Here is a 20,818-nt window from a genome sequence, read left to right as displayed (position 1 = left end):
TTTGAGTGCTTACCATCACCTGGACCATAGATTACATAGTTTACAATGTCATTCCAAGGCTGTACAATCAACATTTCTTACTCCCATTTTATTGATAGGAAAACAGATAGAAAAGTAACCTTGAGTAAGTTGCCAGAGACCACTGAGCTAGTTAGGCATAGAGTAGAGAGCTAACGTCTTGTTTGATTCCAAAGCTCGTGTTCTTATCTCACCCAGGGCTACCACCCTTAAGCCTTCTCCCACACACTCTACTGTAAGTGTCTCAAAGGACAGGGATCATATCCTATTTACCTCTCTGTCAACACTGTTTAACCCAGAAGCCAATGAGAGATGGCAGAGCAGAAAAGGCGTACCTACTCGCTTTATTCTGAAGTGCCGCTTGCTGTTCATGTGCTTGGCAAGCTCACACAGGGCTGGGTGGAGACATGCTGCAGTGGGTGGCTGACTGTATTAGTTCTTGGCAGCGAAATTATCCCATTCACTTAAAGTTATTCAATGATGAGTCGGTTGAAAGCTATATCTTCTTTCCAGAAAGTGCTATTATTCATAGCCACAGAAGTCCACATATAATTTTAAGGGGTTACGGGTTTCTTGTGGCTTATTCCTGATCTCACTAGAGGACTTTAGACCAGGTTGAAACATGCTGTTGGTGGGTGCTATCAGTGCTATTCTGATGATGGCTTATGGCATCACTTGAGTCTAGACCGAGTTCTGGCTTGGTTGTAAGATACCTCCCCCATGAGCTCATGTGGTCAAACGCTTGGTCCTCTGACCTCATGGTGATGTTTTGGAATTCTTTAGGAGATGGAGTCCAGAGAAGAGGGTCACTAGGCGTGGACCTTACAGTTTATGGTTTTTAGATACTAGATTGCTTTTTGCCTAGTATCTGCCACTGCTTTTCCTTCTCCAGGATGATCTGTACCCCCAAGTCATGAGACATGGTAAGCACCATTTCCCTTAAGTTATGTCTTGTCAGGTATTTGGTCACAGCAATGGGAAAAGTGACTATGTGGTGACCCAAGCCACTGTCTTCCTTTCTCCTCACTTTTACTTTTTTGTTTGTTTGTTTGTTGTTTTCAGGGTAACATTTCTTTATGTAGTCCTGGCTGTCCTAGAACTCGCTCTGTAAACCAGGCTGGCCTCTAACTCAGAGATCCTCCTGCCTCTGCTTCCCAGGTGCTGAGATTAAAGGGGTTCGCCACCACTGACTGCCTGGCACTCTTTTTTACTTAAAAAAAAAAAAAATGATTTCACTGAGTAGCTCAGGCTGGCCTCAGATTTCCAGCCTTCCCACTTCAGCCTCCAGAGTGCTGGCGTTAAGAGCCTGTGCCACCACGCCTGGCTCAGAGGTCCTGTGCAGCTCCTGGAGAAGAGCTTTCTTCATGAACCTCTGTGAACCACATCGGCTATTATCGGCTGTTATGGAGATGGTGTTTCATCTGGGCGATAATGTAACTTGGACTCCTTAATATTCTTTTTGAGAATGTCAGTCATGAAGCACTTCACCTTTGCTGTTACAGCTTATCACTCTCAGGGGCTGTGGCTGGCACTGAGCAGACATTTGCCAAATTTTTCTTTTAAGAGAGGTTTTTGGGCTGGATGTAACACACCTGTAAGCCCAGAACTGAGAAGGATGAGGACGAGGAGGCCCGCCTGGGGCTACACACATGAGAACGTATCAGATAAGATGAAGTAAGGAAGTGAGGAGCTAGGGAGATGAGAGATGGCTTAGTCGATGAGGACCCAAGGCATGGAGCTGAGTACCCACATATAAAGCTGGGTGTGGTGTACACCTATTGTCCTTGTGCTAGGGAGACAGATGGAAGGATCCCTGGGGTCTGGCTGAAGTGAGCTCCAGGTTTCCTGGGAGTCACTGCCAAAATAAAATAAGATCAAATCAAATCAAATGGAGAGCAGCTGAGGAAGACACCTTTGGTCATCCCTCTGGCCTCCGCATGCATGCTTATGCACAATGCATGCACACCTGCCCACACACATGCATGCACACATTGATACCTGAACACACATGTGCACCTGTATACATATACTCATAATGCATGCATATGTCTTCATACCTGCACACACATTCACACATGCATACACACATGCACACATATACAGATTGACCAAAGTTAGTTTCTTTTAGTGTGTCAGGAACATTATGTTGGCATTTCTTGATTAAAAAAATGTTTTTTCTTTCTCTTTTTTCTTTCTTTCTATTTTTTTTTGATGGATTTCAGGGCTCTAACTGTCTTGAGCCCCTGAATGTCTTTTCTAGGCACTGTTTTGCCCTCTTGTGTGTGGTTATTGTAGATTGTGAGCTGTTCCCTCTCCAACCTTGTTTGTCATTTTCTTTGTTAAACATTTGTTAACACCAAAATATTCTATGAGCCCAGTAAGAGCTGTCTGAAGCTATATTTGTGCCTGCATTCTCTCTTTTCTCCTCCTCTGCCTCCCCCCCCCCCACCCCCCATGCACTGGGCCTTCTGCTTTTCTGTCTTTCTCCAGCCAGCTACTGTGATTATCTGCACTTAGTTCTTAACTTACTGTTATTTCCTAGACCTTGGATCCTGGATCCAAGGATCTTCTAGTATCCTGCCTGTTTTAACTACTTAACAACAACAACAACAGAATAATCCAAATTAGTCTCTGCTCCCGACTTTGGGAGTTTTTTGCAGCTTGAGTTAGAGAGCACATGGTGGGTCTGGGTCTTACAAGAACGTGTGACGCCTGAGTGCTTTAGATTTTGAAATAAACTTTCAGATGTGCAGAGAAATTAGTTGTGTACAGCGCAGAGAGTTTCCCTTCCCCTGAGCTGCTGGAATGCGCACGGACCAGTGCATGCCCACTTTAGCTACAGTCATGTGCTGCTTAATGAGGGGCGTGCATTGAGAGATCTGCTCCAGCAATTTTGCCGTATAAGTCTCCCGGTATGCACTCACACAGACCCGCGTGATGGAGGTCAGTCACTGCAGATGCCCCCCTGCAGTTGGGAGTCAACACCTGAGACTACTGCTGGCACAGGATGACATGTTGCTTTATAGTAAACTGTTTTAAAAGCAGACTGATCTGTAGAATGCTTAAAAGGACATGATAGTGACTACAAAGACCAGGAAAGTTACTGTTGACCATTAGCTGCAAGTGTCATGTACTATATAGTCTGTACATATACCGTCTGTACTTTAGTATGACTGTCAGTGCTAATGTGTTTACACTAGCATCGCCATGGATGTGTGAGCGTTGCTATGTGATTCTTCCTTACCTCCACTATCAGGCTGGTATGTAATAGGAACTCTCACCCCTCCTTGCAGTCTTAAGGGACCATGGTCATTACATACTATATTTGACTACATAGATATGTGACCCATGACTGTACTTTCTCATGCATTTCTTATAAGCTGACAGATATATCACTGACATAACCGTACCACCATCATGATCCAGGTGGCCCTGCTGCCTCCTAACCTCTGGTTGTGTCTAGGTCTGGCCAGCTGCCTATCATGTCCTTTGCAGTGAAGGTTCATTCAGTTCAGTCACTTCATGCACTCTGTCTCCTGGGTCTCCTTCAGTCTGAACTGACTGCTCAAGGCTGGCCATGGACCCTTCTGAAGATTACAGGCCAGTTACTTTGCAGAATGTTCTTCAGTTCGGGTATATGTGATGTTCCCTCTTGATTGGAGCTGTGTGCCCGTCTTTGGCAGTTGTGTGCCATTGGTAATGAGGTCATAAGGTAGCAAGGTAAAAGGATGCAAATTTTAAAATCTGCCCCGCTGTTGAGAACATTGTTTGATTTACTTTGATTCTAGTAGAGGCTGCCAGGCCATGAAAGGTATCCCTTTTATAATGATAATGTTGTTCAGGGAGACATTTTCAAAGTGTCCCATTCCTTTGGAGGCATTCAAATGTGTTCAGATATCAATTCACATTAGTACAGACTCTTGGTTTCCTGTTCTGTTCAGAGGCTTATAATCCATTACTATAATTACTTTGATGTCTCTGTTGCCTTAGATATGGGTAGTAGGAGTTACAAGTGGCTCCTCCTTTGTTTTGGAAAAATTGTCGATTTATAGTAAAAAATTGCAGGGAGAATGAGAAGGCTTGGTAGGTGACTGTGCTGTTCTGCAAGCATGAAGACCTGAGTTCAAATCTCCAGCACCCATGTGGGAAGCTGGCCATGGCTGTAACATTAACACTGGGGAATGGAGACAGGTGAATCCCCAGTGCTCCCTGGCCAACCAGCCTTGCTGAAACAGCAGGCTTCTGTTCAGTGAGGGACCCTGTCTGCAGCCAGTGGAGAGGAGGACTCCTAACACCCTGCTCTGGTCTCCACATACATGCACATGAGTATGCACACCCACATATTCACAAGCTTGCACACTCGCATACCACTACTACCACCACCACCCCCCAAAAAAGAAAAAGTTAAAAAGAAAAAGAGCATGCGTACTTTTATCTACCATGAAGTTCCCTAAAGACCAAAAAAGAAAAAAATGGCCAGAGTCGGTCCACCGTGGCCAAGGCATAGAGTTTGAAATGGGTAATAACTAAATGCCAGACTGAGACCTTTAGTAGGCATGGCTAACTGATTAAGAGTTTATCAGCCAAATTAAGCTGTGGGTGTTTATTTTAAGGGAATGACATGACCAGGCAGTTAGCTGCCAGAACCCAGTGACTTTGTTTTAGTTTTGCCTCCAAGGAATTTGCATGGTGGACATCCTGACCTCGTTCCTACCCTGATCTCTATCATAAGGCTAGCAGGTCAGTGATGCAGCTGGCTCTGGGAATGTGACAGGGGCGAGCGTTTCCTGATTTTATGGTTTATCGTCCAAAGACCCTGAGGATACCATGGCATGGTAGATCACTGCGTTTGCTGTGAACTCTGCCAGCCAGAGTGAAATCCCAGTTCCATCTCATGCCCTTTGAGCAAGTCATTTACATCTAGGCCCGATTTAAAGATAGGTCCCCATCTTTAAAATCTAGATTTGAAAATGCAGCTGCTCTGGTTATGAGAATTAATCAAAACACTGTTCACACAGCGTTTGGGCTACAGTAAAGAAACAGCCTTTCCATTAGCTCACTGCTGAGGCAAACGCCAAATCGTTATGAGTTTCTTTAGGCAAAGTCAGAAGGTTCTCATACCCCAAACCTGGGATCCAGGGCTTAGGAGATCGCTCAGTCGCTGTGAAGGTGTGTGTGTGTGTGTGTGTGTGTGTGTGTGTGTGTGTGTATACATAAGAAGTCAGGAATGGTGGCATTTGCTTATAATCCCTGCACTGGGGAAGCTGAGACAGGAAGATCCTTGCGGCATACTGACTAGCCAGCATAGCCCATCACTGAGCCCTAAGTTCCAGAGAGAGGCTCTGCCTCAAATTGGAACAAGTTGTGGGTCAGTGAGATGAGTTAGTGGGGATGTAGAGCACGTGCTGAAAAGCCTGATGACCTGAATTCTAGCTGCAGCATCCACATGATGGGAGAGAACTAACTCCCACAGGTTGTCCTCTGACCTCCTCACCTATGCTATGGCACCCCATACACATACAAATAAATAAATAAATAACAAATATCAATAACAGAATAAAATATGTTTAAAAAAAATCCAAAGCAAACAGAAAACCAAGGTGGCCAGCTCTCGAGTAATGCATTCACCTCTCTTGAAAATTTTATGCAGTCTAACTGTAAGACTTAATTTTTTTTCAGCATCATTTCTCAGCATCTAACGGTCAGATTAGTAGATCTGGGGATTGTATTGTATTAATTGTTTAATTTTCAAAATTGCTGATTGAGGGCTGTGGAGGTGGTTAAGCCAGCAAGTGCTTGTTTAGGACCTGAGTTTGGATTTTCAGCACTCTAGTAAAAAGCTAGGTGTACTGACATGTAGCTGCAATTCTAGCAGGGGTGGGGCTGAGATAGAATCTGTATGACTTGCTGGTTCACTAGTCTGGCCAGTTAGCACCATATTGAGTGAGACCCTCTGATGATGATGATGATGATGTGGTTTTTCATCAAGATGGCTCTTAAAGTGAAAAAGGAATCTCCTGCCCCTCTCAAAGCCAGTGCAAAGGCCTTCAAATCCAAGAAGGCAGTGCTGAGAGCTGTCCACAGCCACTGAATGAAGATCTGCATGTTACCTACCTTCTGGCAGCCCAAGACCCTGTTTCTCCAGAGGCAGCACAGATGCTCTTGTAAGAGCATGCCCAGGAGAAACAAGCTGACCGCTACCACATCATCACCCGAGTCCATCGTGGAGGCAAAGCCAACAGCACCAGATCAAACAGGCCATGAAGAAACTATGTAGTTGATGTGGCCAAAGTCAGTACCCTGATCAGACCTGAAGAAGAGAAGAAGGCATATGTTTGGCTGCTTCCTGATTATGAGGCTCTGTATATTGCCAGCAAAGTTGGGATCAACTAAGCAGAGTCCAGCAGAGAGTTCTAAAACACATTTTTTGTCCCACTATTGTGGTTGTTAGAATAAGTATGGCCCCTATAGATTCATGTGTTTGAATGCTTGGCCATAGGGAGTGACAGTATTAGGAGGCATGGCCTTGTTAGAGGAAGTGTGTCACTGTGGAGGTGGGGCTTTGAGGTCTCGTGTATGCTCAAGTTCAGCCCAGTGCAGAACACAGTGTCCTGGCTGCCTTCCCGATCAAGATGCAGACCTCCCAGCTCCTTCCCCAGCACCATGTCTGCCTGAACGCTGTCATGCTTCCCACCATGATGATAGTGGACTAAACCTCTGACTCTGTAAGCCGGCCCCAGTTAAATGGTTTTCTTTATAAGATTTGCCTGGGTCATGGTGTCTCTCCATAGCAATAAAACCCTAACTAAGACAACCATTAAAAAAAGAAAAAGGTGGAGGGGGCTGGAGAGATAGCTCAGCAATTAAGACTGTTTAGTGCTCTTGCAGAGGACCTGGGTTCTATTCTCAGCATCTGGAAAGGGCTCACACCTGTCTATAATTCCAGTTCTAGGGGATCTGATACCTGTTCTGGGCACCCAGGCTCCTGCACACTGGACACACGTAAACTCCTGCAGGCACACACATATGGACATAAAGAAAGTGGGTGAGGAAGATGCCTTTGGCCTCTATACCTGTACCTCCATATATATCCACACGCCTGTGCACACACACAAAGAATTGCTGTTTGATTTGCTGCTGAGTTCCATTTAAAAACATTGCCATGAGTTTTGGTTTGGAATCCGGACCGAATTTCTAAGATAGCCCTAAACATCTGCCACTTTGTACTATGTCCCCATGCAAAGCAGGGTTTTAACACTGACAGTGAGGTCAGAGCATCACTGAACTCTGAGGAAGGTAAACGATCATGTCCTGCTGTAAGGAATATTCAGCCAAGACTTAATTCTGTATGTGAAAATGAACACACATTCCCATCACATTAGTATGCATCTTCTCTTTTGTCTTTAGCAAATAGTAAAATTATATGCATACCAAAGAATGGTTAAAAATACAATTTTTCATTATTTGTTATTAGAAACTGTTTGACTTGTGTACCTGTTTTCAATACCAGCAAACCCAGTATAACATAAACATTTCTTGGGTGAAAAACTTCAAGCTTGATTTAGATATGAGTCCTTTCCAAGTGTCCATAGTGTGACTGCATCTGCTCTAGCCAGCTTTTCATTGCTGTGACAAGATAAAGTTGAGAAAAACAGCTTAAAACAGGAAAGCTTTGTTTCAGCCCTCGGATTCGGAGGTTTCCACCTGGTTTTGGCTGGTTCCATTGTTTCTGGGCCCAGGGTGAGTCATGGTGGAGGGGCTAAATGGAAGAGGTCAGTCACATTAAGGCAACCAAGAAGCAGGGACAGGAAGGGACCAGGGACGAGGTATACATTCCAAAGGCTTGTCCCCAGCAACCTCTCCCAGAGGAGGCCCCATCTCTGAGCCGTACCAGCTGCAGACAGCAGCACCAGCTGGGAACCAGGCCTCCAACACCCACGGGAGTCTCTGAAACAGCCCCACTTAAAACCCTAGCAGGTCTTGTTCTTGGAAGTTGATGTTCTTTCTGATCCAAAACTTGTACAGAAACACAGAGAGCTTGGACTGTCCGAAGTAACTGTGAAGAAAACATTCATAGACCAATACGACCAGCCTTAAAGATTTATTATAAATCTGCAGTAATGTAATAGTGTAATACTGATTTTTTTTAAAAAAAAAAAGAAAAAGAAGATAAATGGATGGGAACACAGGTGATCCAGGAGTCCTGTGAGGCCAAGAGCCACAGTTTCCTAGACAGGGTCCTAAGGAAAGTTGGAAATTCTTCTGCCCAAATTTAGCCCCTACCTAATGCCATGCAGAGCAATTCTTTAAAAGTGAATTATAATCCGAGTTGAATGTTAGGATATGGTGATGTCTCTGTGGCCTGAGGTAGGTAGAGACTTCTCAAACATGACACCAAGTGTTCTTTAGAAAAGAAAAATGTGATAGATTGAACTTGATGAAAATTAATGACTTCTCATCAGAAAGACATAATAAAAAACAGGTATATCAGAGTCTAGAAGAAAATCCTTCATATTTGACAAAGGACTAGTATCCAGAGTTTATGAAGAAATTCTAAGGTGGGGATGGCAGTTCACCCCTGTAATCCTAGCATTTGAGAAGTTGAGACAGAAGGAAGTGTGAGACCAGCCTCAGTTACATAGTGAGTTAACCTGGGCTACATAGTGAGATGCTGTTTGTCTATATGTCTGTCTGTCTTTCTCTTCCTTTTTTCTTGCTTCCTTCCCTTTCTTTGATTCATTCTTTTTCTACATTGCTGTTTTGAGAAAGGGTCTCTTTATTGTGTAACTTTGGCTGTCCTAGAACCTACTATGCAGACCAGGCTATCATCATCTAACTCAGAGATCCCCTGCCTCTTCCTCTCAGAGTGCTCAGATTAAAAGACACATGCTACCATACCCTTCTTAGAGACCCTCTTAAAGAAAGGTGTGGGGGGGTGGGGAGAGAGAGAGAGAGAGAGAGAGAGAGAGGTGCAGACAAGGGAGAGGAGTCATAGATTTGACTTTGTCCAAATGAAAAGCCTCTCTCCAATGAAACTCTCAACAAAACAGAACAACAGACCATGTTCTAAATTAAGACACTTGTAATGTTATTAATGACAAAGGATTAGTATTCACAGTGTTTTAAAAGCAACCTACAGGAAAAAAATAGAAAAACAACGCAGTAGAAATAAGTAAATGTTTTCCTGAAGAAAAAATAAATGTCAGGGAAATGTAACAAGATGCCTGTACCAGCCAGAGTTGTACAGAGAACAAGTCCAGTAGAATACACAAACCTGTATATAATATGTGCATGTCAAAATTTGACTGACTCCTAATATGGGGAGGGACAGCTAAAACGGCCATTTGAGCAGGCTTATGTGGAATCTTAATCCAGTAGAAGCTTCCCAAATTATATACATATATGAAGGTGGATCTAAATTAAATCACCAAATAACAGGGCAGACAGCCCCAACTGGACATCTCCCCACACCAAATGAAGCTTCTAGTATTGGGAGTAGGTTACATCTAAGCCTTCAGTCACCCTAGGTGATTGCCAAGGCTGGGTGGTTCTCCACAATTTGACAGTAAGAACCAGTTGCTGAAGACAGTGCCTATACAACTCATCTGGCAAGGAGAGGTTAAACTGGTGCCTGCCTAGAGTCTTCATCCATATGGACTGGTGTTCATGGTACAGGAAGGTATTCTGCGAGTTAGCAAAGGAGAAAGGTAAACATCAACCCAGCTACAAACCCTTCTATCTACAGTGGTCATCTGCTTGCAAGATACACTGGTGCAGTGGTAGCACAAAGCCTATGGGGGTAACCAACCAATGTCTGGTTGGAATTGAAGGCCCACTCCATGAGATGGCACCCATACCTAACACTCCTTAGGTGGCGGTGACCAAGAGACTAGGTTGGCTGAGGACCTAGGGGGACCAAATACTAAATTCTGCTAAAGGAGCACAGCAATAAAATGTCTCCTAATGATATTCTGCTGTACTCAGCATCTTTGCCTTGCATAGCCATCATCAGAGAAGCTTCCTCTTGCAGCAGATGGAAGCAAATACCGAGACCCACAGATGGATAATATGCAGAGCAAGAGACCTTGGAACACTCGGCCCTAAAAAAAGATGTCTCCATCACATCCCCCCAACCCTCCAAGGGCTCAGAGAACTCTGAGGAAGAGGAGACAGAAAGAGTGTAAGAGCCAGAGGGGATGGCAGACCCAGCAAGGCTGGCACACATGAACCCACAGAGACAGGTGGTATGCACAGGGCCTGCACAGACCCGCACCAGGTGAGGTCATAGAGCTGAAAGAAAAATGAAGCGGGGAGGGAAATGGGGTAAGGGGATAAAATCTGAAATGTAAATATAATATCCAATAAAAAAAAAAGTGAAAAAAAAAAGAAAAATGAAAGAGGTGGACAGACTCCCCATCCCTGACCCAGATGCTGTCTTCAACGCTTGCTAGCCACTTGCAAATGAAAAATTTGTTAAACAGCCAGCAGTAGATGACCAACTCAAAACACTCAATGGCATCTTTGGAGGTTCTTATAATGTTAATTTTTTGTTTTATAAACCTAACAGGTCCTTTGTGTATATATTGTAGCTTCCAGCTTTATGTTTTTTATGGGATCCTGTGTATGCAAACACGTGTCCCTGCATCTATACGTGTTTCTTGCAATTTTTCTTCCGGTCTTTCTTGTTTGGTCTTTCTTATTCTGATTTGTTTATTTTTGTTTTATTTTATTATTATTCTTCAGATGCCCATGTGTTTTATCATAAGAGACAGAAAGGGTGTGGGTGCTAATGCGACAGGAGGTGGGGAGGGACAAGGAAGAGTAGAGGGAAGGAGCAACCATAATCATAATATATTGTAAGAAAAAAAATCAAATTTTCAAGAAAGGAAAAAAATGATTAACAATAAAAAGATTTGACTGATTGACTCCATGGTTGCTAACTGCCACGTGCAAAGGCTGTAGGGCACGCCTGCGGGCTAAGAACCTGGGCAAGGCTGGATGCTACAGTCCTGAGCATGGGGTCTTCACCAGGAAGCCGTAGGTTTGACTGTTAAAGCCTTCACTACTGGGATGAGGTTCACCCACTGCATGAGAGGTCTCTTTTTCTGAGGTAGCTGATGATCGATACTACCCACATGTGTAAGGTATTTCTTAGCAACACTGGGTCCATATTTGCTTCAATCACTGCATGTTGTAATTACACTGACAGTCGGCAGTCGCAGGGTCCCACTTACCAACAGCATACGAATAAAGACCACAGAGAGGCACAGTTTTGTATCCACAAATCGATGCCATCGGAATCTCAGCTAACACTGAGCATGGAAAGAATGTGGCTCAGCAGGACCTAGGTGTGCTGTGGATGAAGGTGTAACTCACCTCATTCTTCCATACATGGCTTCAGTGTCTGATGAATGTAATCACCTTCAGCTGGCCATGGTGGTGTAAGCCTGGAATCCCAGCACCTGGGAGGCAGAGGCAGGAGGATAGCCGCAGACTAGCAGCAAGCCTAATGTATGTAGCAAGTCTCAGGTCAGCCGGGGATATATAGTGAGACCTGTCACACACACACACACACACACTCACTCACTCGAGTTTCTCTCCTGTATGATCTCTGGTGTATGAATGCCAGTGGGTGTGTAGCATTTACAAGAATGTAATCGTTTATAAAAGTATAAATAGCAAAATAACATTGGCCAGAAAACCAGCCAGGCGTTAGAAGTGTAGTACCAAGTTTCAGGCCCAAGTGATTTTAGAAAGTATAACTTGATTATCACTTGTAAATGTCCAACCACCTTTTGTCTGGGCCTGTCCAGCTACCCAGAGAGCTACCTGTAGAAAGGAGAAGAGGACTGTCTGCATCCACTTTATAGGTTATATTGCTATTTTCTAGTTGCTTACAATTTAAAGCAAAACATTTGTTCTCTTCTTTAAGTTTCTTTTTACATCTGTCTGTATGACTGTGTCTGTATGTACAGGTCAGAAGATAACCTGAGAGGGTCCGTTCTCTCCTTCCATCATCTGAATCCTGGGGATTAAACTCAGGTTGTCAGGCTTGGTAGCAAGTGCTCCTGCCCACTGAGCCATCTTGAAGGCCCCATGTTCTCTTCTTTTAATCCAAATTAGTGAGATTTATCATAGTGTATTTTATTAGAGCATATTTTATCTGTGAAAGCCTTTTTTTAAAAAAATAAATTACTACATTTGTGTGTGTGTGTGAGAGAGAGAGAAAGAGAGGGGTGGGGCATGCACGTGGAGGTGAGTGTCTCCACACTTATTGGTCCCACACACTGATCTCAGGCCTCAGGCTTGGTGACAGGCATCTTTACTCATTAGCCATCCTACTGGCCCCAAAGCCTTTCTTAAAACAATATGAAGCAAAGAAACAAAATCACACCCGAGAGCTTAGGAGACCTGTGCTTTAGGTCCGTCTCTTGTCTCTTTCACATGGGAAGGAATGCAGAACAGCTGTGGGTGGGTGAGCTCCGTCACAGTTGCCATCTAAGCTGTTTCTTCTCTGCCAGAAACCTTCTCTGAGGCTCTTTCTCATAAAGCTTCAGAGGATGTTAGAGAACCTGACCTGGACACACTGATGTCAGCCAGAAATGTCAGTTTGACACACTCCTGTGCCGTAAGGAATTTGTAAATGGTGTTGCTGCACAGAGTGCTTTCAAAGTGTATGGGGGGGGGGGGGGAGAAGAAATCACACAGTGGTGTCAGCTCCTGGAAGCTGTAAGTTCAGTTCTCTCAGGACTGTGTGGCAGAGCTTAGGGAAATTTTGGCAACCGCTTCTTAGGGCTCTATCAGCTCTGAGAGGCTGTTGGTTCCTTCTCTCTTGGAAGCTTTGTACAGCCTCCCCATTAGCAGACAGTACTCTCCATACCCGATGCACAGGAGAGCTGTAATTAGAAGTACAGATGTTGTGAAAATAAGGTTTTTAAGTTGTAACGTGCATCTCTGGTCCTAAGATTTCCCGTAGGCAATTCCCCCAGCTGGAGGAATGGCACAGCATGCCATTTGTTTACAGATGCTTGATAACATGACAGGTGAGTGGTGTCAGCTTTCCTTATCTAGCACTCGACAGCTGCTCAGCAGCCAAATGAAAGATTAGAGTCTGTGCCACCAGAAGAATACACTTGATCCCTCATATAAAGGCTTCTCTGTAAAGCGCTAACAAGTCGACTGGCAAGGTGTGTGTTATGTAAGGAGAAGTTACATTTTTCTTAGGACCACCATTGACATTTTCCTGAGTCTGAGAAAACATTTCACATTCAAGATAAACGACCCTAACATCTAAACTGCAATATTCAGCAAACCATTTCACAAAACTGATGTGTGGGTTTTGGCGTTTATAATAAAGCTTATTAATAATCTGTGAAAGATACTCAGCTTCACCTGTCTGTCCTGTGTGACAGATGCTGGTCATATTTCCACCCGGCTTATGTTTTTACAACTTACCTATCATGGCTGTATTCTTCTTTCTCTTTTGAACTGGATTCAAAGGTAAACTTAAGTTAGATGACTATGGATGTTTTGCCTGCCTGTGTATATGTCTGCCTATGTACCTTGTATGTCTGGTGCCTGTGTATATGTCTGCCTATGTACCTTGTATGTCTGGTGCCTGCAGAGGCCAGAAGAGGCTGTCTGAATCCCTGGAACTGGAGTTACTGATGGTTGGGAGCCATCACATAGGTGACTGGGAAGTTGGACCTGGGACCTCTGGAAGAGCTGAGTCATCTTCACAGCCCCAGGGAAACTCTCTAAAGTGTGGTGGTCCTGTTCTTTATCTTCCTTTCTGAGGTTACTCTTCACTACGAAACTATCATTGTAATCATTTTTTTAACTGTTAATGGTTATGTGGTGATACACTCTTTAAAGTTTATGCTAGATGGAATGAGGGTGTGTTTCCTGGAACCTTCCAGAATTCACACTCCGAAGTGACTAATGTCGCTCATTTTACTTGAGTTTCTTCTACTCAGGTTTCCTGACTTTTTAAAAAGTGTATTCATTATCATCTCTCCCTCTCTGTTTTCTCTCTGTCTCTGTCTCCATTTCTGTCTTTCTCTCTGTCTGAGCATACAAGAGCTCTGTGGGCACCACACACACACACGTGTGGAGGACCAAAGTTGGTATCATGTGTCTTCCTTGATTCCGTCACACTATGTCAAGACAGGGTCTTTCATGTCTGGTTGAACCCAGAGTTTGCTAGACTAGCTAGTTAGCCAGTTTGCCCCAGGGATTCTGTCTCTGCTTCCTGAGTGCTAGAATTACAGGCGGCTGCCACCTGCCATCTTTTATGTGGGTTCTGGGTGTCGAAACTCTGGTCCTCACAGTTCTCTAGCAATCTGTTTAGTTCCTTCTTTTCTGATTTTTCCTATTAGTCAGTCTGGTTCCTTTTACCCACTAATAGCTGGAAGAGAACTAACATGGTAATTGCAATATTAAGAGTTCATGATTAAACACTTTAGTACTTTTACCAACTTTTCTCTCACATGCTCTTGTTACCTAGAATGGGTTGCTTGTCACTCTGTGTGTGGGGTCAAAACACCCGCCTATATGATAAGCTCAAGTCCTTTGTGTCTCTTAAGAATTATGCGATTTGAGCTGGGCAGTGGTGGCACACACCTTTAATCCCAGCACTTGGGAGGCAGAGGCAGGCGGATTTCTGAGTTCGAGCCCAGCCTGGTCTACAGAGTTTCAGGAAAGCCAGGGCTACACAGAGAAACCCTGTCTCGAAAAAACAAAACAAAACAAAAAAACCCAAAACAACAACAAAAAAAGAATTATGTGGTTTGTGCCCTGCCAGGAAACACAAGCCCCTGGTCAGAGTTATATAGAGAGACCCTGTCTCAAAGAAAGCATGCAGAAAAATTTCAATACAAACTAATTCCAAACAAGTTCTATTTACTCTGATGTGTATTCTTAATGCCAACCTCATGTAAAGTGATGCAGGCAAAACGTAAATGTATAAAGTAAGTTTGTCCATTGTATGCTGTGAGGAGCCAAGAGGAGATGACTTCTGCCTGTTTCTTTTACTTTGTTTTTATAAAAACATTTCATTTAAATTTAAGGTATAGATTAAAAATTTACAATTTACTCATCATAGTATATGAAATCCACATTTGTTTATTCTCCATGTTCGTTACATGCATTTACAGGTGAATTTCTTGCCTAAACCACAGCATGTGGAATGATTTAATATATATTTATTTCCATGAGAGGCATAAATCAGGACATCGATGGTGATTGCCGAATGAGGGCACATTCTGTGGAAAGTTGTTAGGAAAAGCTTCCCAGAAGAGGAATGGAGGTGGGATTTCAGTGTGACCTCAGGTGGCCTGGGCAGCTTCCATGACTAGTTCACTCCGTGCTAGATGTGTGAGCTGAAGTACAGAACGAGGTGCATGTTCACGTGGGTAGTAAGTGCTCTGTTTGAATGAAATATGGGGTCTATCTGGAGGGTGGGTATATGTGTCGGGGGATAGCTCTGTGTGTGTGTGTGTGTATGTGGTGTGGTGTGTGTGGTGTGTGTGGTGTGTGTGGTGTGTGTGGTGTGTGAGTGATGGGGGAGGGTAGCAGTCAAGCTGGGTCATCCACTAACCACTAACCAAATTGATGTACTTACTGAGTTTTCCTGGCTTTGTGTCTTTCAGGAGGTTCATGAGTTATTACAGGACTATGAGCTAAAGTATTGCTATGTGGACAGAAATAAACGGACAGGTGAGAGTCCCTTCCAAGCCCTTGGCCTCACTTTTGTTTTGTATGTCTTATAAAGCAGGAAAGCTTGCTGTCTTTTCATGTTGAACCATCTTCTGGTGCTGGGGATTGAACTCACAGCCTTTACGGGTGCTGGCAAGCATTTCAACACTGAGCTCTAGTCTCGGTCAGCTGTGGGGTTCCTAAGTGTAGAGTCCCATCAGTGTGACTCACTGGTGACTTTCTGAATGTCCTGAGCTTTAACCAATAAACAAATTCAGTGTAACTGGAGCTTTGTGATTTTTAACCATGAACGTTGAATGTTATGTGTTACCAAGTGTTCTTCAGGGGTGTGGCATGCTTCCACCCAATATTACTGGCTTCTGCAGACCCCCTGTGTGTGTAGCTTGCTTGACCTTTGGTTGGACAAAGTAGGAAGCTTGCTTAGTTCCATATCTTTGAGATCAGAACTCAATTCTTTTATAGGCATATGATTTATAAGTCTATGAGCAGTTTTCGAGGTGGTTAAACACAGCATGGATGACGTTAAAGCCACTGTATACGTGTTTACTCCAATGCTAATGGTACCTGGGGGCTGGCACTACAGCTCCGTGTGGAGCACTTGCCTAGCATGTGCAAGGAAATGGGTTTGATCCCAGCATTGCCCCCAAGGAATAGCACTAAAGCCCCAATGTTTATTACTGAGTTAAAAACCACCACCACCACAACAATAAAAACTCCAGCAAAATGCAGAGAGAAACTCTAGTTGCCACCATTTTGCATTCTCCACCTGGAGGAAAGCACTCGGGAATCTGTTTCCAGTTTGGCATGATCACCCCTAAATTGTTCCAGGTTCTTTTGGGCATGAGATACTCTTTTGTTGTCCTTCCTAGAGGTCTTGGAAGATCACATGATTTGTCATTTTAAATGCTAGTTGGGTGTGGCATGTGTCCCTTCAGCTGAGGACTTCAGTGCCAGCGGGTGCTCAATGCCCTCAGAATCAATTACTTGGACCAGTTTGATTGGTCTCACAGCCCCCTTCCACTTCTGAGTTGGAAACCCTACATTGGTTAACTCTCGGTTGAATGTCTTGTGTCCCCAGTCGGAATGTGAGCTCAGCGTTGCACAACAGTGCCTACTCTGTAGCTAGACATACTAGTAAGTAAGAAGGGCTTGATTGCCCCTGGGTGGGTGGGGGTGGGGTGAGAGCAGGGAGGCTTGGAGCTTCTGAATATCTGAATATCTGAATTGGCTGTCCCCATGAATATTCTGCCAGGAAGGCCCTTGCTACCTTTCAAGTGTGAGCAGAAGGAAGGTGAGCTCAGACAGCTGTGCAGACAAAGGGGACTGTAAAGGGATGGTGAGTAAAGGGATGGTGAGCCACTTCAGGTTCCCCAGCACTTCAGCCTAAGGGCTTGATTTTATGGATAGAACTCATCCAGTATTTATCAAACCGTTGTGTATGTGTTTTAGGAAAAAGAGACTTAGTGTTACAAGTCAGCCTGGTTGGGCTGGGGAGGCATAGAGCCTGTAGTGGTTGTAAAGTCCAGCCTGTGAGTCTGGACTTGATAAAAAAGAGAAAGTGAGCACCAGCTTTGGTTACTCTCTGCTTCCTGACTGGATGTTGTAGACCAGCTACCTCAAGTTCTTGCCACCAGAACTTCCCCACCGTGACAAGCTATACACCCAAACTGTGAGCCAAAATGAAACTTTCTTTCTTTAGGTTGCATGCTGGCTAGTTTTACGTGAACTTGACACAAGCTATATGCATCTGAGAGGAGATATCCTCAATTAAGAAAATCCCTCCATAAGATTGTGCTGTAGGCAAGCCTGTAGGGTATTTTTAAAATCAGTGATTGATGGGGGAGGGACCAGCCTATTGTGGATGGTACCACTTATGCAGGTGGACCTGGGTTCTATAAGAAAGCAGTCTGAGCAAGCCAGTATGTAGTGCCCATTCATGGCCTCTAGATCAACTTGTCTTCAGGTTCCTGTCCTGTTTGAGTTTCTGTCCTAGCTTCCGTCAGTGATGAACTTCAGTATGAAACTATAAGCTGAATAAACCCTTTCCTCCCCATTTTTCAAAGCAGATGATGGAGGCCTGGCTTTGGAAGTTCCAGAGGGAAGTTTGAGAATCACTTAAAGATTATCTGGGATGTTGCATTTTGAATTAATATTCTGTGGTTCTGGAAGCTGGGGCTGAAGAGTCGGCAGTGATTAACCAGAGACCAGACCCACAGAAATAAATGTTTGCTTTCCTGGGACAATTGATGCTGTTAGGCTGGGGCTGAGAAATTAGTAATTAAGAAGAAACCAACATCACAGATGAAATCTTCTGAGAAGTGTTTCCTGAGAGTTAGCACATAGAAGCTGGGTTGTATCTTGTGCTGACAGCTGAACTTGGTAGTGTTTAAGAGTCGCACAGGTGGAAATGGTTTTGAAAGCATGACGGGATCATGAAGAACAGCTGAGGCTTGGCACTATGGGAGACCAGAAGAGGCCATTGGTGAAGTTGTAGCCTCAGTGGCAGTTGAAGGCCCAGGATTAAAGGGGGTCATGGAGAAAAGTTGAAGCTGGGCACCATGAATAGACCCCAAGAGAGGCTATGGGTGAAAACGCAGCTCAGTTGCAGTGCAGTAAGACCCAGCATTTTGGAGGTGTCGTTGCCATGAGAGGACCATCAAAAGTAGCAGTGGTGGTGGAGTGGAGCCTGCCCAGCTGTAGAAGACAAGTTCTGTGTGCTGCAGAGGGCAGAGCTGGTGAGGTGACCCAAGCCTCTTGGAGGAGCACAGTTATTTACACAATTGGAGATTTGGTTTTGCCTTGTTCAGATTGTGACTGTGCCCTGCTTCTTCCCTCTTGAAGTAAGAAAGCATTTAATTTATTTTTGATTTTACGGGAGCCACTAGTGAGAGACTTTAAGCTTCTTAAAAGGGATTTTAGGATTTTACCGAGACTTTGGGTTTCAAAAGTTTTCTGGATACTTTTGGATACTTTTAAAGAGACAACTTTTAAAGTGTTTGAATTTGTAATGCTTTGGGACTTTTTAAGTTGTTAAAATGTTTTATATTGTGATGTCTTTTTGTTTGGTTTTGGTTGTTTTTGATACAGAGTTTCTCCTTGTAGCACTAGCTGACCTGGAGCTTGCTCTGTAGACCAGGTGGCCTGGAACCCAGAGATCTGTTTGCCTCTGCCTCCAGAGTGTTGGGATTAAAGAAGTGTACCATTACCATATGTGATGTTGGTAATGAACAACAACAAAAAACCTGTGACTTAACAGTGACATGTTTGTGTGTCAGGATGAGAAGGGGTCAGTTGTATCAACTTGACACAGCTAAAGTTATCTGAGAGGAGGGAACCTCAACTGAGGAAATGTCTCCATAAGATCAGGTGGCAGACAGGCCTGAAGAGCATTTTCTTAGAGATGAATGGGGAAGGGCCAGCCTGTCATGGTAGGCTATAAAAAAGCAGGCTGAGCAAGCCAATACGCAGCACTTCTCCATGGCATCCATCTCCTGGCTCCAGGTTTCTGCCCTGTTTGAGTTCCTGTTCTGACTTCCTTCAGCGGTCATGGTGTAAGCCTAGCTAAGACAGGTGAATTTGTTAGGTCATTTATTAAACTGCAACAACAAAATAGTAAAACCCAAAACAAACCAACTTTAAACACAAACGCTATTGGAAATGGAGAGTTAATTCTCTCAATGAAGATAGCAGGGCCGATCATGCTCCCCTGTTGGAAGACGTAGATGTGGAGCTGTCCTTGGCATGTGGAGAGAGCACAGTAAAAACCTAGTTGCTTTAAATGTCAGCAGCACTTAGAGAGGTACGATGCTCACAGTCTGAGGGCTACATGGTCACCAAGACCAACCGAGGGAGAAACAGAATTACCCATCCTGTTCGATTCTCCCTTCCTCACCCATGTGCATGTGCTTTGAACCACACAGGACTCTGCTCTGTTTGAATCTGTGGCAATTAAGTGCTTACAAGCTGCCCGACTGTGCTCCCTAAGGAGATGAGAGCAGCTCCCTTGTGATTTGTGGATTGTTCTGTGGTATTTTAATTGGCAGCTTTTGGGATTTCTTACAAAAGTTCTTAAAATATTTATGTTCATTAGTAAAAACAGATAAATTGATATAGCTAAAATTTAATTCTAACAAATATTAATCATTATATTTCATCGATTTACAACTCACATGTGTCTTTTTTTTTTTTTTTTTTTTTTTTTTTTTTTTTTTTTTGAGGCAGGGTTTCCCTCTTCCAACTATGTAGCCCAGGATGGCCCTGAATTTATGGTCCCCTGTCTCTGTCTCATGTGTGCTGAGATTCTAGGTGTGTCCCCAGCCAACTATGTCATGTTTTTTATTTCTTACATTAAATTGTTGGATGCTGAAATAGCTTAGGTAGCTTTTAAAATAGTTTGATCTGGATTTAAGGTTAAAATACTTATCCAAGCTCAGAATCGTGTTATCTTTTCATTTGCTATTATTTATCAAAATTGTATATGGCATTATATACATTCATGGGTTCTTTGAACCTAGCCAATCTGATTCTATTATTATATCCTTTTTAAAAATTACACTGATTTAGTGTTGTGTGTGTGTAATGTGTGTATGTATGTGTACGTGTATGCGCACACGCGCGCGCGCACACACACACACACACACACACACACACACAGGCGCGCGCACATGTGACTGAAAGACCACTGTGGCAGTTGTCCACAGTTGTCTTTTCTCCTACTGTCCAGGTCCTGGGGTGAACTCACTCATCAGAGTTGGCATTGCAGAGCCACGGCACTGTCTTAATTGATCTTAATGATATGAAAAGGATGCGGAAAAACTGGTTTCCTTCAGGCATTTTGGCATCTTTTACTGTACTTTCATTTTTTTCAGGTCTATAAAAGTCTTTGAGATCTTTCTGGGGGAAAAGTTCTTGTAACCTCATTTTAACTTCATTTGAGGATTTTTATAAAGGCTTTATAAAACTTTACATTGTTTTTGAGGGGGTTCAAATTTGTGTGTTAGAAAATGCAACCACAAACAAAATCCCTCAGAACAGGGATTATAGTGGAATTCCTACTATAATTACCAAGCTTTTTATTTGAGCA

The 20,818-nt window shown here is 43.7% G+C and overlaps 1 protein-coding gene across 1 annotated transcript in view; it reads left to right on the top strand.

The window, feature by feature from the left end:
• Positions 1-20,818, top strand: part of Raver2 (ribonucleoprotein, PTB binding 2) — an 81,682-nt gene that overhangs the window by 10,117 nt on the left and 50,747 nt on the right. Inside the window, exon 2 of the mRNA XM_034503256.2 lies at positions 15,669-15,735. Coding sequence (XP_034359147.1) covers positions 15,669-15,735 — 67 coding nt within the window. The remainder of the gene's footprint in view (positions 1-15,668; positions 15,736-20,818) is intronic.

Source organism: Arvicanthis niloticus, chromosome 5, assembly GCF_011762505.2.
Source record: "Arvicanthis niloticus isolate mArvNil1 chromosome 5, mArvNil1.pat.X, whole genome shotgun sequence".
NCBI lineage: Eukaryota > Metazoa > Chordata > Mammalia > Rodentia > Muridae > Arvicanthis > Arvicanthis niloticus.
The sequence above is the reverse complement of the archived record's forward strand: the minus strand, read 5'-3'. Positions and strand labels throughout refer to the sequence as shown.